Source organism: Peromyscus eremicus, chromosome 16_21 (assembly GCF_949786415.1).
Source record: "Peromyscus eremicus chromosome 16_21, PerEre_H2_v1, whole genome shotgun sequence".
Classification (NCBI taxonomy): Eukaryota; Metazoa; Chordata; class Mammalia; order Rodentia; family Cricetidae; genus Peromyscus; species Peromyscus eremicus.
In genome coordinates, this window is record NC_081432.1 from 37,227,570 (window position 1) to 37,243,057 (window position 15,488).

The 15,488-nt window shown below is 43.7% G+C and overlaps 1 protein-coding gene across 1 annotated transcript in view; it reads left to right on the top strand.

Moving 5' to 3' along the window:
• The first annotated feature begins 8,723 nt into the window (after positions 1–8,723).
• Uggt1 (UDP-glucose glycoprotein glucosyltransferase 1) overlaps positions 8,724–15,488 on the top strand; it is a 130,343-nt gene continuing 123,578 nt past the window's right edge. Inside the window, exon 1 of the mRNA XM_059281277.1 lies at positions 8,724–8,975. Within this exon, the coding sequence (XP_059137260.1) occupies positions 8,900–8,975 (76 nt within the window). The 5' untranslated portion in view covers positions 8,724–8,899. The remainder of the gene's footprint in view (positions 8,976–15,488) is intronic.

Here is a 15,488-nt window from a genome sequence, read left to right on the forward strand (position 1 = left end):
TTGTCATGACAAAATGTCCAGGACTAGGTATTTTATGAGAAAAGAGGCTGTTTTACCTAGTAGTTTTGTAACTTGGAAACAGTCACATGGTATGACTGGCAGCAAGAGGCTTCAGGGGCCAGGTTTACCCTTCTTACAACTCACTCTTGGCAGAACAAATTCACTTTGTGAGACAATAAAAATTCTTTCCGAGGGCAGTGACTCCAAACACCCAATCCTGTTCCACAAGGCTCCATATCTCCAAAGTTTACCATCTCAAAATCACCAGCTTTGGGGGTGGGGATGCTGGAGAGATGGTTCAGCAATTCAGAACACTTCTAGCAGAGGACTGGAGTTCGTTCCCAGTACTCATGTCAGGTAGCTCACTACTGTCTGTAACTCTGGTTTCAGGGGGGTATAATGCCATCTTCTGGTCTGTGTGGGCACATGTACACATGGTGCATACACTCAGATAAACACATATGCTCATAAGTAAAAGTAAAACCTGAAAAAAAATTCATCAGGTGAGGATCATGGTTTGAAGACATAAAATTTTTCTGGAGAAACATTGAAACCCTGTCCAAATCGTGGCACTCATTCTGCAGGTTTGATACCCTGCCTCCAATCTTGAAAACAAAATCCTTTTGACATTTGAAAGGACTGGAAATGAGGTGCTGTTGAACACTTTGCCCAGAGCAGATTATCTGTTTAACACCCTCCCTGGCTTAGAGAACACCGCAGAAGACGGGATGAAGAATGGAAGAGCTAGGGAATGGGAGGAGCGCCATGCAATGCTGTCTTCCGGACGTGACGTGGCTGCTGCACTCATGAACTCGCAGCAGCTGTGGGTACACAGCGCAAGACCTGCACACTAGAGCCTCCAACAGAGGAGCTCTTGGCAGTTAATCGCCTCACCCATCTCTGAGGAGCTACTGGTATTAATAGTTGCTGGTAGAAGGAGGTAAGTGATCTTCAATGGTCTAGCCAACAGTAAGTTGCTCATGCTCCAGTAAATAACCATCCCCAGCCTACGCTTATGCAAGCAACCCTAATGAAACTGAGTGGTCATAAAACTACAAAACAAAGACAAGACATGAAAATAGGAGGGGTACTTGGTAGTGGGGAGGGAATGAGGGAGAGTAATAGAGGGTGAAACAATGGATATACATGAATAAAATTGTCAGAGAATAATATATAAATAAATAAACAACCTCAACAGTCATGGTAGTGCACACCTTTAATCCCAGCACTCAGGAGGCAGAAGCAGCAGATCTCTACAAATTTGAGAACAGCCAGGTTTACATAGTGAGTTCCAGGCCAGCCATGGCTACATAATGAGACCCTTTCTCAAGGAAGAATGAATGGATGAATGAAAACATTTATGAACCAAATTTCTGGTCCTAAGATCTGCCTGAGTGTACCTCCCTTCTATTTCTCTACTATTGGCCTAGGCTGGCCTCCAACTCATTATATGGCCGAAGATGACCCTGAACTTCTGATCCTCCAGGTTCTACCTCCCAAATGCTATGATTATAGGTGTGTGCCACCATAAACAGTTTTTGTGGTACTGGGTATCAAACACATGGCTTCCTGTGTGCTAGGCAAGCCTTCTACCAACTGAGCTACATCTGCAGTCCTGAATCTGACAACCCTTAAACCCACTCTTAGGAAAAAAGGTGCACGCAATCAGCTGAAGTCTTAGCTTTCTGCATGAGAAACAGAGTTTCTGGAGCTGGGATTCAATGTTCTTTTTCCCAGCAGCTCAAGAATCATTATCAAGGTATGTCCTTTGTCCACAGGCCAACCAGAGGAGAGCAGTGCTGTGGGATGGTCTGTATGTCAAGTGTGTTGCTGATTGGTCAGTAAATAAATCACTGATTGGCCATTGGCTAGGCAGGAAGTATAGGCGGGACAAGGAAAAGAATTCTGGGGAGTGGAAGGCTGAGTCAGGGGGACACTGCCAGCCGCCATCAGGACAAGGAAGATGTAAAGTACCGGTAAGCCACAAGCCACGTGGCAATGTATAGATTAATGGAAATGGGCTAAATATAAGAGTAAGAGCTAGACAATGACAGGCCTGAGCTAATGGCCAAGCAGTTTAAATAATGTAAGAGTCTGTGTGTTTATTTTATAAGTGGGCTCTGGGACTGGCGAGACTTGGTGGCGGGAGGTGGAAAGAAATTCTCCAGCTACAAATGGCGTCCAACGTGTTGGCAAGAGTTTCCACCTAAAACCTGAGTAAAAAGATTCTAAAATGGAGCTAAAAACAGCTCCTAGTTATCTCTTTTAAGCTAGCGGCAGCCTGCGTGTTTGAGCTACTATGGCGGGTTCCTGGCGTGCATGCTCGACCTGCAGTATGGCGGGAATGAGGCCTCTGCAAATGGCACATTAAGCTGCGTGGTGGATTTAGCCTTTGCTAGTACAAAACAAAAAAAGAGGTTTCTGGGCTACATGCTGCTTTGATAGAAGCATAGACCCACTATTTCTGAGAGTTACGGCTCCCAGAGCTGGCGGAAAGCGGACTACCGCCATGTTGGGAAGCTAAAGTGGGCGGAGCCAACAGCCATAGCGCCAGCGCCATTTCAGGCTTAGAAGGCTGCAGTTTAAAGCAATAGGCTTAAGCTAATATAAAGAAATAAGCCATGTAAAGATGGCTACCACACAGAGAATCTGGATTATGTTCTCTTTGATATTCGTAACTGAAGAAAAACATTTGATTACAAAAGCTGTTGAGTTATGCCAAAATGTATATTTTAAAGGTACCTTGACTTCAAAATTTGGATATAAGGATATGTTGCTTTGGAAAAGAGTCTCTGCTTTTGTTTCCACAGAAAGCCAGAGACTATGGATTTGTTCCAGATTAAGATACATCAGGTTTGACCAGCCCAGACCCCCTGAAAGGTCTCCAGTGACACCATGGCCCAGATGATTCAACATTCAGAATGGTTTCAAGGCAACTGGCTCAGACGATACAGCCTCACGGACTACTCCATGATCCTAAAATTTTCTTTATGTCCCCATAAGATACAGCGCCCCCCTCCAGCAGGAAGTAGTAAGAGAAGCTACGCCCAAATTCCCAAATATACCAAGCTGGCTTTAGAGATGGAATTGGCTCACTCCCCCTCTAAACCCAGACATATTGCTCAAAAAAAAAAAATGGTTAAGAGATTCTTGTGTCCCAAATCAGAAGAGCCCTCTGGTGTGGGACAGAGAAAAACCAATATTTTTATTTAAATCAGGTTGATTATAAATACAATCTCTTTCTAAAACAAAAAGGGGGATAGTTTAGATATGATAGGATGAAAGGGTAGATTAATGAACCTACTTTTAAAGAGTAACAACTTGTTTAAAATGTTTTACATTGCTATAGATTTTAGTTTATTGATACAAGTTTAAACTTAATTTTGTTATACTGTATATATATTTCTATTCTTGTTTGAGGTATTATGTTTATGTAACTCATTTAAAATTGTAATGGATAATTAAAAAATAGATTAATAGTTAGTCATCTATGATAATATTTGTAGCCATGTTAGTTAAGTCTTCTAGGTATACATAGATATATTTCAGATAGATAGGTAGTCTTCAAACACTTCAAAGACCTACAGAATATGGCATTTAAAATGTTTTAAAAGTTTAGACTTTTTGGACAGTGAGACATGTCTGCTCCTGACAGCACCGATTTACTTCAGAGAGGAGGATGGGCATCGAAGACACTCCATATGGAGTTTATCTTCACCTTGACAAAAATAGCCATTTGGGCAAGAAACTGTTCTTGCCTGGACTGCTTGATCAACTGGACATGCAGGACCCATAGAAAGGTGACCACTGAACTTTGCTTGACAAAATGGTCCTTCAGGTTCCTGCTTTGCAGAGAAAACTGCCAGATATTCTACAAGACACAGAGAAAAGTGAATAAGAGACTCTAGGCCTGTGGGCTGAAGACAGATGCCCCAACTTTACAAGAAAACTTTGGATGACTGTCCAGGCTCAGCTGTCTCTGTCTACCCTGCAAGACTCCCAAAAGTTGCTTGCATCCTTCTCCATTTCTCAGGTAATAATATATCCTTCTGAGGTCTTTGATGTGGTTAAAGACTAGATACTTACAATTTTCCTTAGTTATAATAAAAGATAAGTTAGATATAAAACCTTAAACTTACAAATATAAGATAGATAGGATCTCTTCTTTAATATTGTAACTCTAATTCTTGCTTGATAATTGTTTTGTTATATGTAATTTTACTATGTTAAAGTTAAAACCTTCCTTTTTAAGAAAAGAAAAGGGGAAGTGCTGTGGGATGGTCTGTATGTCAAGTGTGTTGCTGATTGGTCAGTAAATAAATCACTGATTGGCCATTGGCTAGGCAGGAAGTATAGGCGGGACAAGGAAAAGAATTCTGGGGAGTGGAAGGCTGAGTCAGGGGGACACTGCCAGCCGCCATCAGGACAAGGAAGATGTAAAGTACTGGTAAGCCACAAGCCACGTGGCAATGTATAGATTAATGGAAATGGGCTAAATATAAGAGTAAGAGCTAGACAATGACAGGCCTGAGCTAATGGCCAAGCAGTTTAAATAATGTAAGAGTCTGTGTGTTTATTTTATAAGTGGGCTCTGGGACTGGCGAGACTTGGTGGCGGGAGGTGGAAAGAAATTCTCCAGCTACAGAGCAGCAGTAGCAAGCTACCACAGCAGAGTGTGTCTCCACAGTCAGAGCAGGGAGTTGTGGCTAGAATTGTTCAGTAGGTTCTGGTTGAGCACTGTCTAACGAGGGATGGATATTCTCTATAAATATACAGTTGTGGGGAGGCATCAGATAGATGAGGGAGCGAGGGTATGGCTGAGGGACTGGACTTTGAATGCTGTGGTCAGGAAATGTCCTTGGAAGAGACAATGTTTTTTTTTTGTTTTTTTTTTTTTCCGAGACAGGGTTTCTGTGTGTAGCTTTGCACCTTTTCCTGGAACTCACTTGGTAGCCCAGGCTGGCCTTGAACTCACAGAGATCTGCCTGGCTCTGCCTCTCAAGTGCTGGGATTAAAGCCGTGTGCCACCACCGCCCGGCAGAAGAGACAATGTTAACAGAGGCTGGGATGAATAGTATGAGGGATTGTGGGTAAAGGAACATGGCAATCCGAGGTGTGGAAGAGCACCATGGTGGCCCTGAGTGTTCAAGGAGTCAGATACACAAAGAGCTCTGTTTATTATTGCTGTTAACTGATGATGAAAAGCAGTAAGGCAGCGGTTAGTAGACAGTCTGACTGGTGAGCACTTTGGTACTCTGTTCATTTATCAAAATAACAGTAGTGAGTTAACCCCTAGGGACCATGAGCTCCCCAGTCATGGGTCTCAGTTTTAGCTAGAGTTTTCCTGCCTGGCCCACAGTCAGGACAAATCTCTCTCACCTGTCAGTCCCACAGCTGCTCAGACCCAACCAAGTAAACACAGAGACTTATATTGCTTACAAACCGTATGGCCGTGGCAGGCTTCTTGCTAACTGTTCTTACAGCTTAAATTAATCCATTTCCATAAATCTATACCTTGCCACGTGGCTCGTGGCTTACCGGCATCTTCACATGCTGTTTGTCATCGTGGCAGCTGGCAGTGTCTCCTTCTGCCTTCCTGTTCTTTCTTTTCTCCTCTCTGTTAGTCCCGCCTATACCTCCTGCCTAGCCACTGGCCAATCAGTGTTTTATTTATTGACCAATCAGAGCAACACATTTGCCATACAGAACATCCCACAGCACTCAGTCAGATTTACAATGTCAACATTCTATTTTCTACTGTGGAGTGAGCCTTAAATCCAATCAGAAAGCACTTGGTTACTCCTATAGCTCATGCCACTACTGCATCCACAGGCAGATCTTGCCATTCTGGTCATTACTGTACCTCACAGGCTTCACAGCTGGCTAAGACTGTTGATGACCTTTTCCTCCCCACAGCCTGCATACCATCTTCCTGTACCATGAAAGCTAGTCACCAAGGAGAAGCTTCTCTGTCAGTACCCATTTGATTTCTCATGCCCTGTGGCTAAAGTGTGTAGTATCTTTAGCAACAGGGTCTTACCACCAAATTCTGGTGGACAACCAGTACATTGGCAATAGCCTGCTTTGTTTGATGGGGTTTCTGGGACATCCCATAACAAGCTTTTTTATATGGGTGCTTAGGGTTGAACTCAGGTCCTAATGGTTGTTTGACCAACATTTTAGAGATTGAGTTATCTCCCTAGGACCTTCTTGTATTTAAAAAAATGGTTATGGGGTTGGGCAGGGTAGTTCATACCTTTAATCCTAGTACATAGGCTTCTCTCTGAGTTTCAGGCCAGCCAGGGCTACATATCGAGATCCTGTTTCAGGAAATAAAGTGGCTACTGACATACTTTAACTTTTAAAAGTTTTATTTCTTTTATTTTATGTGTGTGAGTATTTTGCCTATATGTATGTATGTAGACCATGTACATGCCTGGTGCCTGCAGATGTCAGAAGAGGCTGCCAGATCCCCTGGAACTGGAATTAAGGATGGTTATGAACCATCACGTGGGTGTTGGGAACTGAATGCGGGTCTTCTGCAAGAGCAGCAAGTGCCGCTGAGCCCTCTCTGTCAACCCCTAGAGTATTTTAAACTGCATATGGGCTAGGGCATAATCACTCAGTAGTAAAGCACGTGCATTGCATGCATGAAGGCATGGATTTTAATCCTCGTCATCAGAAACTAACAAGGAAAAATGAAACTGTACATGTGGCCCACACTTTACATTTGTTTGTGTGCATGTGCATTTGTGCCTTGGTGTGCGTGTGGAGATCAGAAGACAGGACAACTTCTGGGAGTTGGTTCTTTTTCTACCATGGGTAGGTATCCAGCTCCAGTCTGTAGACTTGTTGGTCCTTTGGCCTGCTGAGCTATCTCACCTGCCCTGGCTGATTCTTTATTTCTATGGAACAGCACTGGTTGTGGTGATACTGTGTTCCCCAATATATCGTGCACCCTAATAAATTTATCTGGGCTCAGAGAACAGAACAGCCACTAGACAGACATAGAGGCCAGAAAGACATGGTGGCATTCACACCTTCTGGAGGCAGAGATCCATCCGGATCTCTGTGAGTTCAAAGCCACACTGGAAAGAGCCAGGCATGGTGACTCACGCCTTTAATCCCAGAAAGTAAGGGCAGAAAGCAGAAAGGTATATAAGGCATGAAAACCAGGAACTAGCCTGGTTAAGCTTTTAGACTTTTGAGTAGTAGTTCAGCTGAGATTCATTCTGGATGAAGACTCAGAGGCTTCCAGTCTGAGGAAACAGGATCAGCTGAGGAATTGGCGAGGTAAGGCTGTGGCTTGTTCCGCTTCTCTGATCTTCCAGCGTTGACCCCAGTACCTGGCTCCAGGTTTGTTTTTATTAATAAGAACTTTTTAAGATTCATGCTACAACGGGTCATCTAGAGACCCAAGTTCTGCCACAAACTCACCTTAAATGTGTCTTGGACTTCTGGTTTCTGCTCTACCTTTAAGAGGCTCAGATGTCTCTTCTGCCCTCACAACAAGAAACAGACAATAAAAATAAAAACCTATAGAACTGATTTCAGAGGACAAAGTGCTGCTCCCACAACCAGAGAGCAGATACTGAGTAAAGAGCAGTGCTTTACATCTCTCTCTGTATGCGTGCGTGTCTCCAGGTTGGTGCACATGTGTGCATGTGGGTGTGGAAGCCAGAGATAACCTCAGGTGTCAGTTCTCAGGACACTAGCCATTTTGTTTTTCTGAGAGTCTGTCACTAGTCTGGAACTCACCCATTCAGCCTAGAGGCTGGTGGCCAGTAAGGCCCAAGGATCTATGTCTCTAGCTCAAGTATACTAGGCTTTGTGTGTGTGTGTGTGTGTGTGGTGCGTGCGCGCGTATGTGTGTGTGTGTGCTCAATCAACACTGAGTAACTGAGTATTCTCCCCAACCACTCTCTATTGAGGTAGAATCCTTGAGAACTTGGAGCTCAGTAATTCTGGTTAGTCTAGCTAGCCACCTTGCCGGGGAAATTATCTCTGCCTTCCTGAGAGCTGGGATTACAGGCAGCTACTCTTTTATGAGGAGGGTCCTGGGGGATCTGAACTCTGGTCTTCATACCTGGACAGCAGCCACTCTATCCACCGAGTCATCTTCGCAGCCCATGCCTGGAGTTTTTGTGCATTCTGGGGACTGAGCTTGGCAGCAAGAGCGTATCCTTGTTTTCTCTGCTCTCTTCTGATGCTCCTTGTGTCTTGGGAGGCGGTGATATAGATGCTTTCTTTATTCAGGGATGAGAAGTGAACAATCATTTATTCTCAGCACTCTGAACAATTATGGGTCTCTGCATTAACTAACATCACATACTATGAAACAAACTTATAACTTTTTTTTTTCTTTTGAGACAAGGTCTCTCCACATAGTCCTGGTTGGCCTTGAACTCACAGAGATCCCCCTGCCTTTGCCTCCCGAGTTTAACTGCACATTTATTTAGCTTGAGGGGGATAAATGATAAAAATCTGAAAAACAGAGGTTGAAATACTATCTGCCAGCACCTTCGGGCGAAGCCTTGGAGCTCAGCCACGTGGACTAGACTCTTGCCAGGACCTTGAAAACAAGAGGCTGGAAGGCTCGCTCACCCGATCGACCCAGAGAGGGGAGGGGCCGGAAAGAGGGGCGAGGTTTCGGCTGGCGATATGGCGGCCGCAGGACCGCTCTGGCAAACTCCAGCCCGCACTCTATAGCCGGAAGTTGTCCTGCCTTCGCCTCTAGGAAGCGGAAGTGCAGGGGTGGCTGGCAACTGGGTGACTGCTTTGAGAAACCGGCTTGTGAGGAGCGGCGGGAAAGGCGCGTGTCGGTTTCTCACTGGCGCAGCCTCCGCCGAGGTCGCCGCTGTCCCGCCCTGCCCGGGCGTCGTCGCTGGCACTGGAGCGGATGAAGCGCAGCCCGGGCATGGGCAGCCGGGGGGATGCGAAAGCCGCGGGTGCCTCGGCTGCGCGGCGGGTGACAGGTACCTGGGTGGCGTGGGGGAGGCCTCGGAACCAGGGAGAGGGGCCAGAGCGGGAGGCGACCGTGAGCCCGAGTCACCTTGGGCTTCCTCGTCTCCCCCGACTCGGCTTCTCCTCCAGTGCTCTCTTTGCGAGCGCCTCAAGTTGTCCCCAGCGGTCTGCTGTTCTGTGCGAGTGGCGGCGGCGGCGGGCTCGCTCCAGCAGTCCTGAGTCGGTTTGAAGTGGAGGAGGAGGAAGTGCCCCAAGGAGTTTAGATTAGACCAAGCCTGACCCTAAGCCGGCACTTTGCATAACTCTGGAGAACCAGTTGTTTTCTTTATGGGTTTCTGTTTTCCCTAAATGAAATCGGGTGATGCGTCTTGGTTGTCGTTTTCTGTGAGTGGTAAGATCTCTTGGAATAAAATTGGACGATCCACTTCACTTTTAGCCTGTGACCTGCCAGCAGAAGATATGCGTGCATCTCCATTACATTATGGACTCTTCTCGTTGCTGGGCAGAACTCTTGTTCTGCATTTGTTGCCAGGTTGGAGAAGGAGCATGTTTTGCTTGTTCTGAGACCTGGGATCTAACCCTTACCGTGCCTTGGAAACATCTGTGCACTTGCAAGCCTCTTTTAGTATAAAGTTCTTTCTTCCCTAGAAATATCTTGTACACTGGCAAGCACATGAAGACATATTTTTATTTATTTGCTCCCCCTCCCCCTTTGGAGATAGGATCTCAAGTATCCCAGACTAGCTGGGCTTGCTTGAAGACATTTTGTAGTTAGTTAACTGTACCAAACTGGAGCAGATTGTAGACTTTCCATTTGGCTTACTTTGCTTTTGGTAAACTTAGCTGAAACTTTTCTTTTTTAAATTAAAAGTTTTATTTTATTTACTTATTTTTTGTTCTGTGTGTGCAGGACAATTTTGTGGAATTAGTTCTCTCCACCCACCTCTGTGTGGGTTTCAGGGATCAAACTCAGGTCACCAGGCCAGCACGACAAGAGCCTTTACCCACTGCTCTACTCACTTGCTAGAACTTCCTTCTGTGAGAGAGACAGGCAGACAGATACAGTTGGTGTGCAATGTCATGGTGTGCATGTGGAGATCAGAGGACACTGATTGAACTCAGGTCATCAGGCTTGTGTAGCAAGGGCCTTTATTCATTGAACTATCTCCCTGGCCTAAGACTTTATTAAAGGAAGTAAACATGCTTTGTATAGTAACAGGGTGTCTCAGCGCACATTTGACTAGAAGGGAATAGATGGTGCTATGGAGAAATTTCAGTTAGAATTTCTTTGCAGGGATCTAATCATCTTCTTTAGATGAATAGTAACTACTTGGAGTTGGAATCAAATTTATGCGATCCACAGCAAATGGTTATTAGGTATAAATGCGTCAAGTTAATTTCTTCTCACTTGGATTGGATGCTTCCTCTTATTTTACTTTGCTACTATTGAACATGTTGAAATTCAGTCTGTAGACTTGCAGACTATAGATTTTTCTTTTTCATTTTTTCTTTTTAAAGAGTTTGTTAATTCTTTAGTTTAAAAAAGATGAAGCAAACTAGGTCTGTGGTGGTGCATGCCTTTAATCCCAGCACTTGGGAGGGAGGTAGAGGCAGTAGGATTTGGAATTCAAGGTCGTCGCTCGCTACACAGCAAGTTAGAGGCCAGCATGGGACATAACAAGAACCTGTCTTGATAGAGAAGGAAGGAATTTGGTGATTACTTAGGAATGACTCATCATGCCTATTCTGCTTTCCAGAAAGTGAAAACATTCGACATGCACACCTGTTACTTAGGGTTTTTATATTTGACTGTGGATCAGCGAGCAAGCTTTAGTTTAAATGCTCTGGGAGCTCACAGATGGTTGATAATAGACTCAGCCCTAGAACTTGTTAGAATGCTTGCTGTCTGTCCATCATGCCGCCAGCATTGGAATATTCATCTTTGTAAGCAACACGTAAGGACCACTAGGGTTAGAATGCTAGTGGAACTTATAAAAATGAAAGCATCTTCAAACAAAGGAGTGCTTCAGTGAAGTTCTTACCTGTTTGTTTCTCTGGACAAATCTTCCCTCTGGCGTCACTTAGGAGGTCAAGTGTGGGGTCAGGTTGTCAAAGCTGCTCTTTAATGTGTAGCTTTCATCTTGTTCCCATCTCCAGTGGTGCTGTACTTCTCAAGGGTCTATACTTTCTCTGAAGAAGTATTGCAGGGTAGGTTGGAGAGATGATGGCAGCAGTTTAGATTATTTACTGTCCTGGCAGGGGACCCGAGTTCTGCTCTCTGCACCCACAACAGACAGCTTACAACCCCCTGTAACTGTAGTTCCAGGAAATCTAATGCTCTCTTGTCTGCTTGGGCACCTGTGCACACATGATGTATATACATGCATGCAGCTCACATACATACATGTAAGTACAAATAATAAATCTTTAAAATATATTAAAAGTCATACCTCTGGGTACATAGCCTTTCCTTTTATCCTTCTTACAATCTTGTCTTTTCCATTTGCTTTTTCTTGTGTGTGTTTGGGAGGTACATTTACCAGTATGTGGAGGCCTGAGGTCATGGTTGAGACTCTTCCCCAGGGGGCTGGAGAGATGGCTCAGTGGTTAAGACACTGGCTATTCTTCCAGAAGACCCATCTTTGATTTCTGGCACCCACATGATGGCTCACAACCATCTATAACTTCAGTTCTGGAGGGTCTGACACCCTCTTCTGGCCTCCTCAGGCACCAGTCACAAATAGTACACATACAGGCAGGCAGGCAAAATACCAATACACATAAAAAAATAAATCTTTAAAATAAAAATATTCTTAGAAATAAAAATGAACACATATATAAAAGAGTTTTCCTTAGTTACTCTCTACTTTATTTAATTACCTTGTTTGTTTGTTTGTTTTTCAAGACGGGGTTTCACTATGTAGCCATGACTGTCCTGGAACTCACTGTGTAGACCAATGTGGCCTTGAACTCATAGAGATCCTCCTGCCTCTGTTTCTGAGTGCTGGACTTGAAGGCGTGTGCCACCACTGCCTGGCTTTTTTGATTACTTTTTAAGAAATGTTTTTGAGATAGGGTCTTATCCTTGGCTGGCCTAGAACTCACCATGTAGACCAGGCTAGCTTTGAACTTATAGATCTGTCTGCCTCTGCCTCCTGAGTGTACAACCAGGGTGACAACTGTTGTCAAGGATGAAGTAACCACTCTATTCCTTTGGCATGGGAGAGGTCCAAAGGCTGGAAATCTGCTCTCTTGCTGCTGGCTTGGGTGTTTTATAGAGCTCCTGTGTCCTCTTTCTCCTATTCGTCCTTTTCAGCTACCTGCTCGCATGCCTTCCAGCTGTTCCCCTTGAAATGTCTTCCAGAAATAAGAAGCCACCATTTTAGAAGCCTCCCTTTGCTTTCCCTGCCTATCTATATTAATATAAGTCCCCTTCAAGTGCTGTGTGCACTAGCCATGTGGTCCTGGTCTTTGTAAATCATAATGACTCTTGGTGTCTCACCTCTTCTCTGTTGTTTTCTTAATCCCTTTATGAAGGAAGCCTGTGTTTATTTCATTTTTAGTGTCTCCCGTGTTCCAGGCTTCATGCTAGACATGGTGTCACAGGCAAAACTCCCTGCATTGAGGAGCTCACCTTTAGTCCCTTAAGTCACCCTAAGTTGGACCTGTGAAATTGGTTGGGTGGATTTCTCTGGGGCCAGTTTTATTCCCTTCAGATTGACATTGTTCCTTTCAAACACTTGCCCATTAAAAACAAAAACAAATACTTTTTTGAGACAAGGTCTCTTTCTGTAACCCTGGCTGTCCTAGAACTAACTCACTGTGAAGATCATGCTGGCCTTGAACTCAGGGTCTGCCTGTCTCTGCCTTCTGAGTGCTGGGATTAAAGGCATGTGGTATGCCTGACTTAGAAAAACTCTTGAACTAAGGTTCTTGAAATAACGTACTTTGCTCAGTTGTAGCCTGCAGAGAATGAATCCTTACTTCTCCTAAAGCCAAAGAACCAAGGGAAATAAATAGCACGATAGTGTAGAATATTAAAAACTGCCAAGCACAGTGGTGTACATTTAAAATCCCAGTACTCAGAAGCAGGAAGCTCCCCAGTTCCAAGCAGCCTGGGTTACAGAATAAGACTTTGTCTCAGAAAACTAACCCAGTAATAGAACAAAGCAAGGTTCTGCGCTTTGCTACTTGACTCTCCAGCATCACTAATGTCACTGTTCCAAGCTTTCTTATTTCTAATGGCAATGGTGACACTTCCTTCATAAAGCACATCTGTGGAATAACTACTGCGGTGCCAGGTGTCCTGCTGTGGTTAACAAAGTAGACATGGCTGCTACACTCAGAAACTTGCGTCTTTTGGGCGTTGTGGAGAAGGACAGGTGACATGATGTGTGTAAAGCACTTGGAGCTCCATAGCCTCTTTCACAGATCCTGGCTGTTCCCTGCATTTAGTCCTTCCCCACCCCTTCTCTTTTCTTCATGTTATACTCCACCCACCGTACATTTGATTACATGTATAAATATGTTTTGGCTAGGTTCTGCATTGTTAGGGAGGCAATGTGGGCTTTTTTATTTTTCTGTCTGATTGTGTGACCTTAGTTAATATTATACATCTGACTCCATCCATTTTCTTGAAAACTTTGTGATTACATGTAACATGAATCTTAAAGGTCTTATTAATAAAAGCAAACCTGGAGCCAGGTATTGGGGTGAACAGTGAAAGATCAGAGAAACAGAACAAGCCACATCCAACCTCACCTTGTCAACTTCTCCGCTGACTTGTTTCCTCAAACTGGAAGCCTCTAAGTCCTCACCCAAATGAATCTCAGCTGAACTGCTGCTAAAAGCCTAAAAGCTTAAAAAGACCTCTAGTTCCTGTTCCTCATGCCTTATATACCTCTCTGCTTCCTACCATCACTTCCTGGGATTAAAGGCATGTGTCTTTCCCAAGCAAGACATGAGATCTCAAGTGCTGGGTTTAAAGGTGTGTGCCACCATGCCTGGCTCTGTTTCCAGTATGGCCTTGAACTCACAGAGATCCATCTGGAATGCTACCACTGCCTAACCTCTATGTTTAATATAGTGGCTGTTTTGTTCTCTGACCCCCAGATAAGTTTATTGGGGTGCACAAGATATCAACCACAATTACGTTTTGCTTTACAGCTGAATAATATTTGTGTTTGTGTGTGTGTAAAATTTTCATTTTCCATCTGTTGATGGAAAACTAAGTTGATTCTGATATTTTATATTGAATAAAGCAGCAGTAAGTGTGAGGGCACAAGTATTTCTATGCCAGGGTCTGGAGTGCTCTGGATATTATACCTAGGAGTGAAATAGCTAGGTTATAAGGTAGTTATATTTTTAATTATTTTGGGGAATCTCCAAACCGATTTCCACAATGGCTATATTAATTAGCATCCTCACCAACAGTGACTAAGGGTTCTTTCTTACTACATCTTTTCCAACATTTGTTGTCAGATTTGTTGATGATAGCCATCCGACTGGGTGAGGTATTGTCTCAAAGTAGTTTGAATTTGTATTTCCCTGATGGCTAGGGATATTGAACACTTTGAGAAATAATTATTGGCCATTCATGTTTCTTTTTTTGAAAACCATCTATTCATTTTACTTACCCATTTGTTGATTGGCAGTTTTATTTCCTTGCTATTTAATTTCTGTAATTCTTTGTCAGTTCTGGATATTTGCCCCTTGTGTGAAGGGTGGCTGATATTTTTTTTTCCCATTCTGTGGGCTGTTTGCTTTGCTGATTATTTCCTTTGTTGTACAGAAACTTGATTTTTGTCTAGTCCAATACTTGGGATTAGTTTCTATGCTACTGGTGTCCTATTTAAAAAAACTCTTGCCTGTCCTAATATCTTGACCAGTATCCCCTGTTTTCTTCCAGAAGTTTCGGGTTTTAAGTTAAGGTTGATTGATTTTGAATGATTTTTGTACAAGGTGAAAGGTAATCTTATTTTGTCTTCTGTAGGTGGAAACCCAGTTTTGCCAGCACTGTTTGTTGAATAAGCTGTCCTTTTCCCAATATATGTTTTTGTCTCTTCAGGCAAAATTTAAGTGGGTATAACTTGGTCATAACTTTGTTTCAGGTCCTCTGTTCCACTGGTCTACCTGTCTATGTGTGCCAGAACCAGCCTCTCTTTCTCAGTGTAGCTCTATAGTGTAGTTTGAGATTGGGTTTGGTAAATGTGTTCTTTCCTTTTTTTGAAAAATATTTTTTTCTTTTTCTTTTTTTCTGAGACAGAGTTTCTCTGTGTGGCCCTGGCTGTCCTGGAACTCTCTATGTAGACCAGGCTGGCCTCCAACTCAGATCTACCTGCCTCTGCCTCCTGAGTGTTGGGATTAAAGGCATATGCTACCACCACCTGGCTCTATCTCTCTTTAAACAAACAAACAAACAAACAAACAAACAAACAAAAAACCACAAACAAGAAGCTTTCACCTCCTATATGCAAAAAGTACAGAAAATGGAAATCAAAATACACAAGCAAAAGACCAGTAAG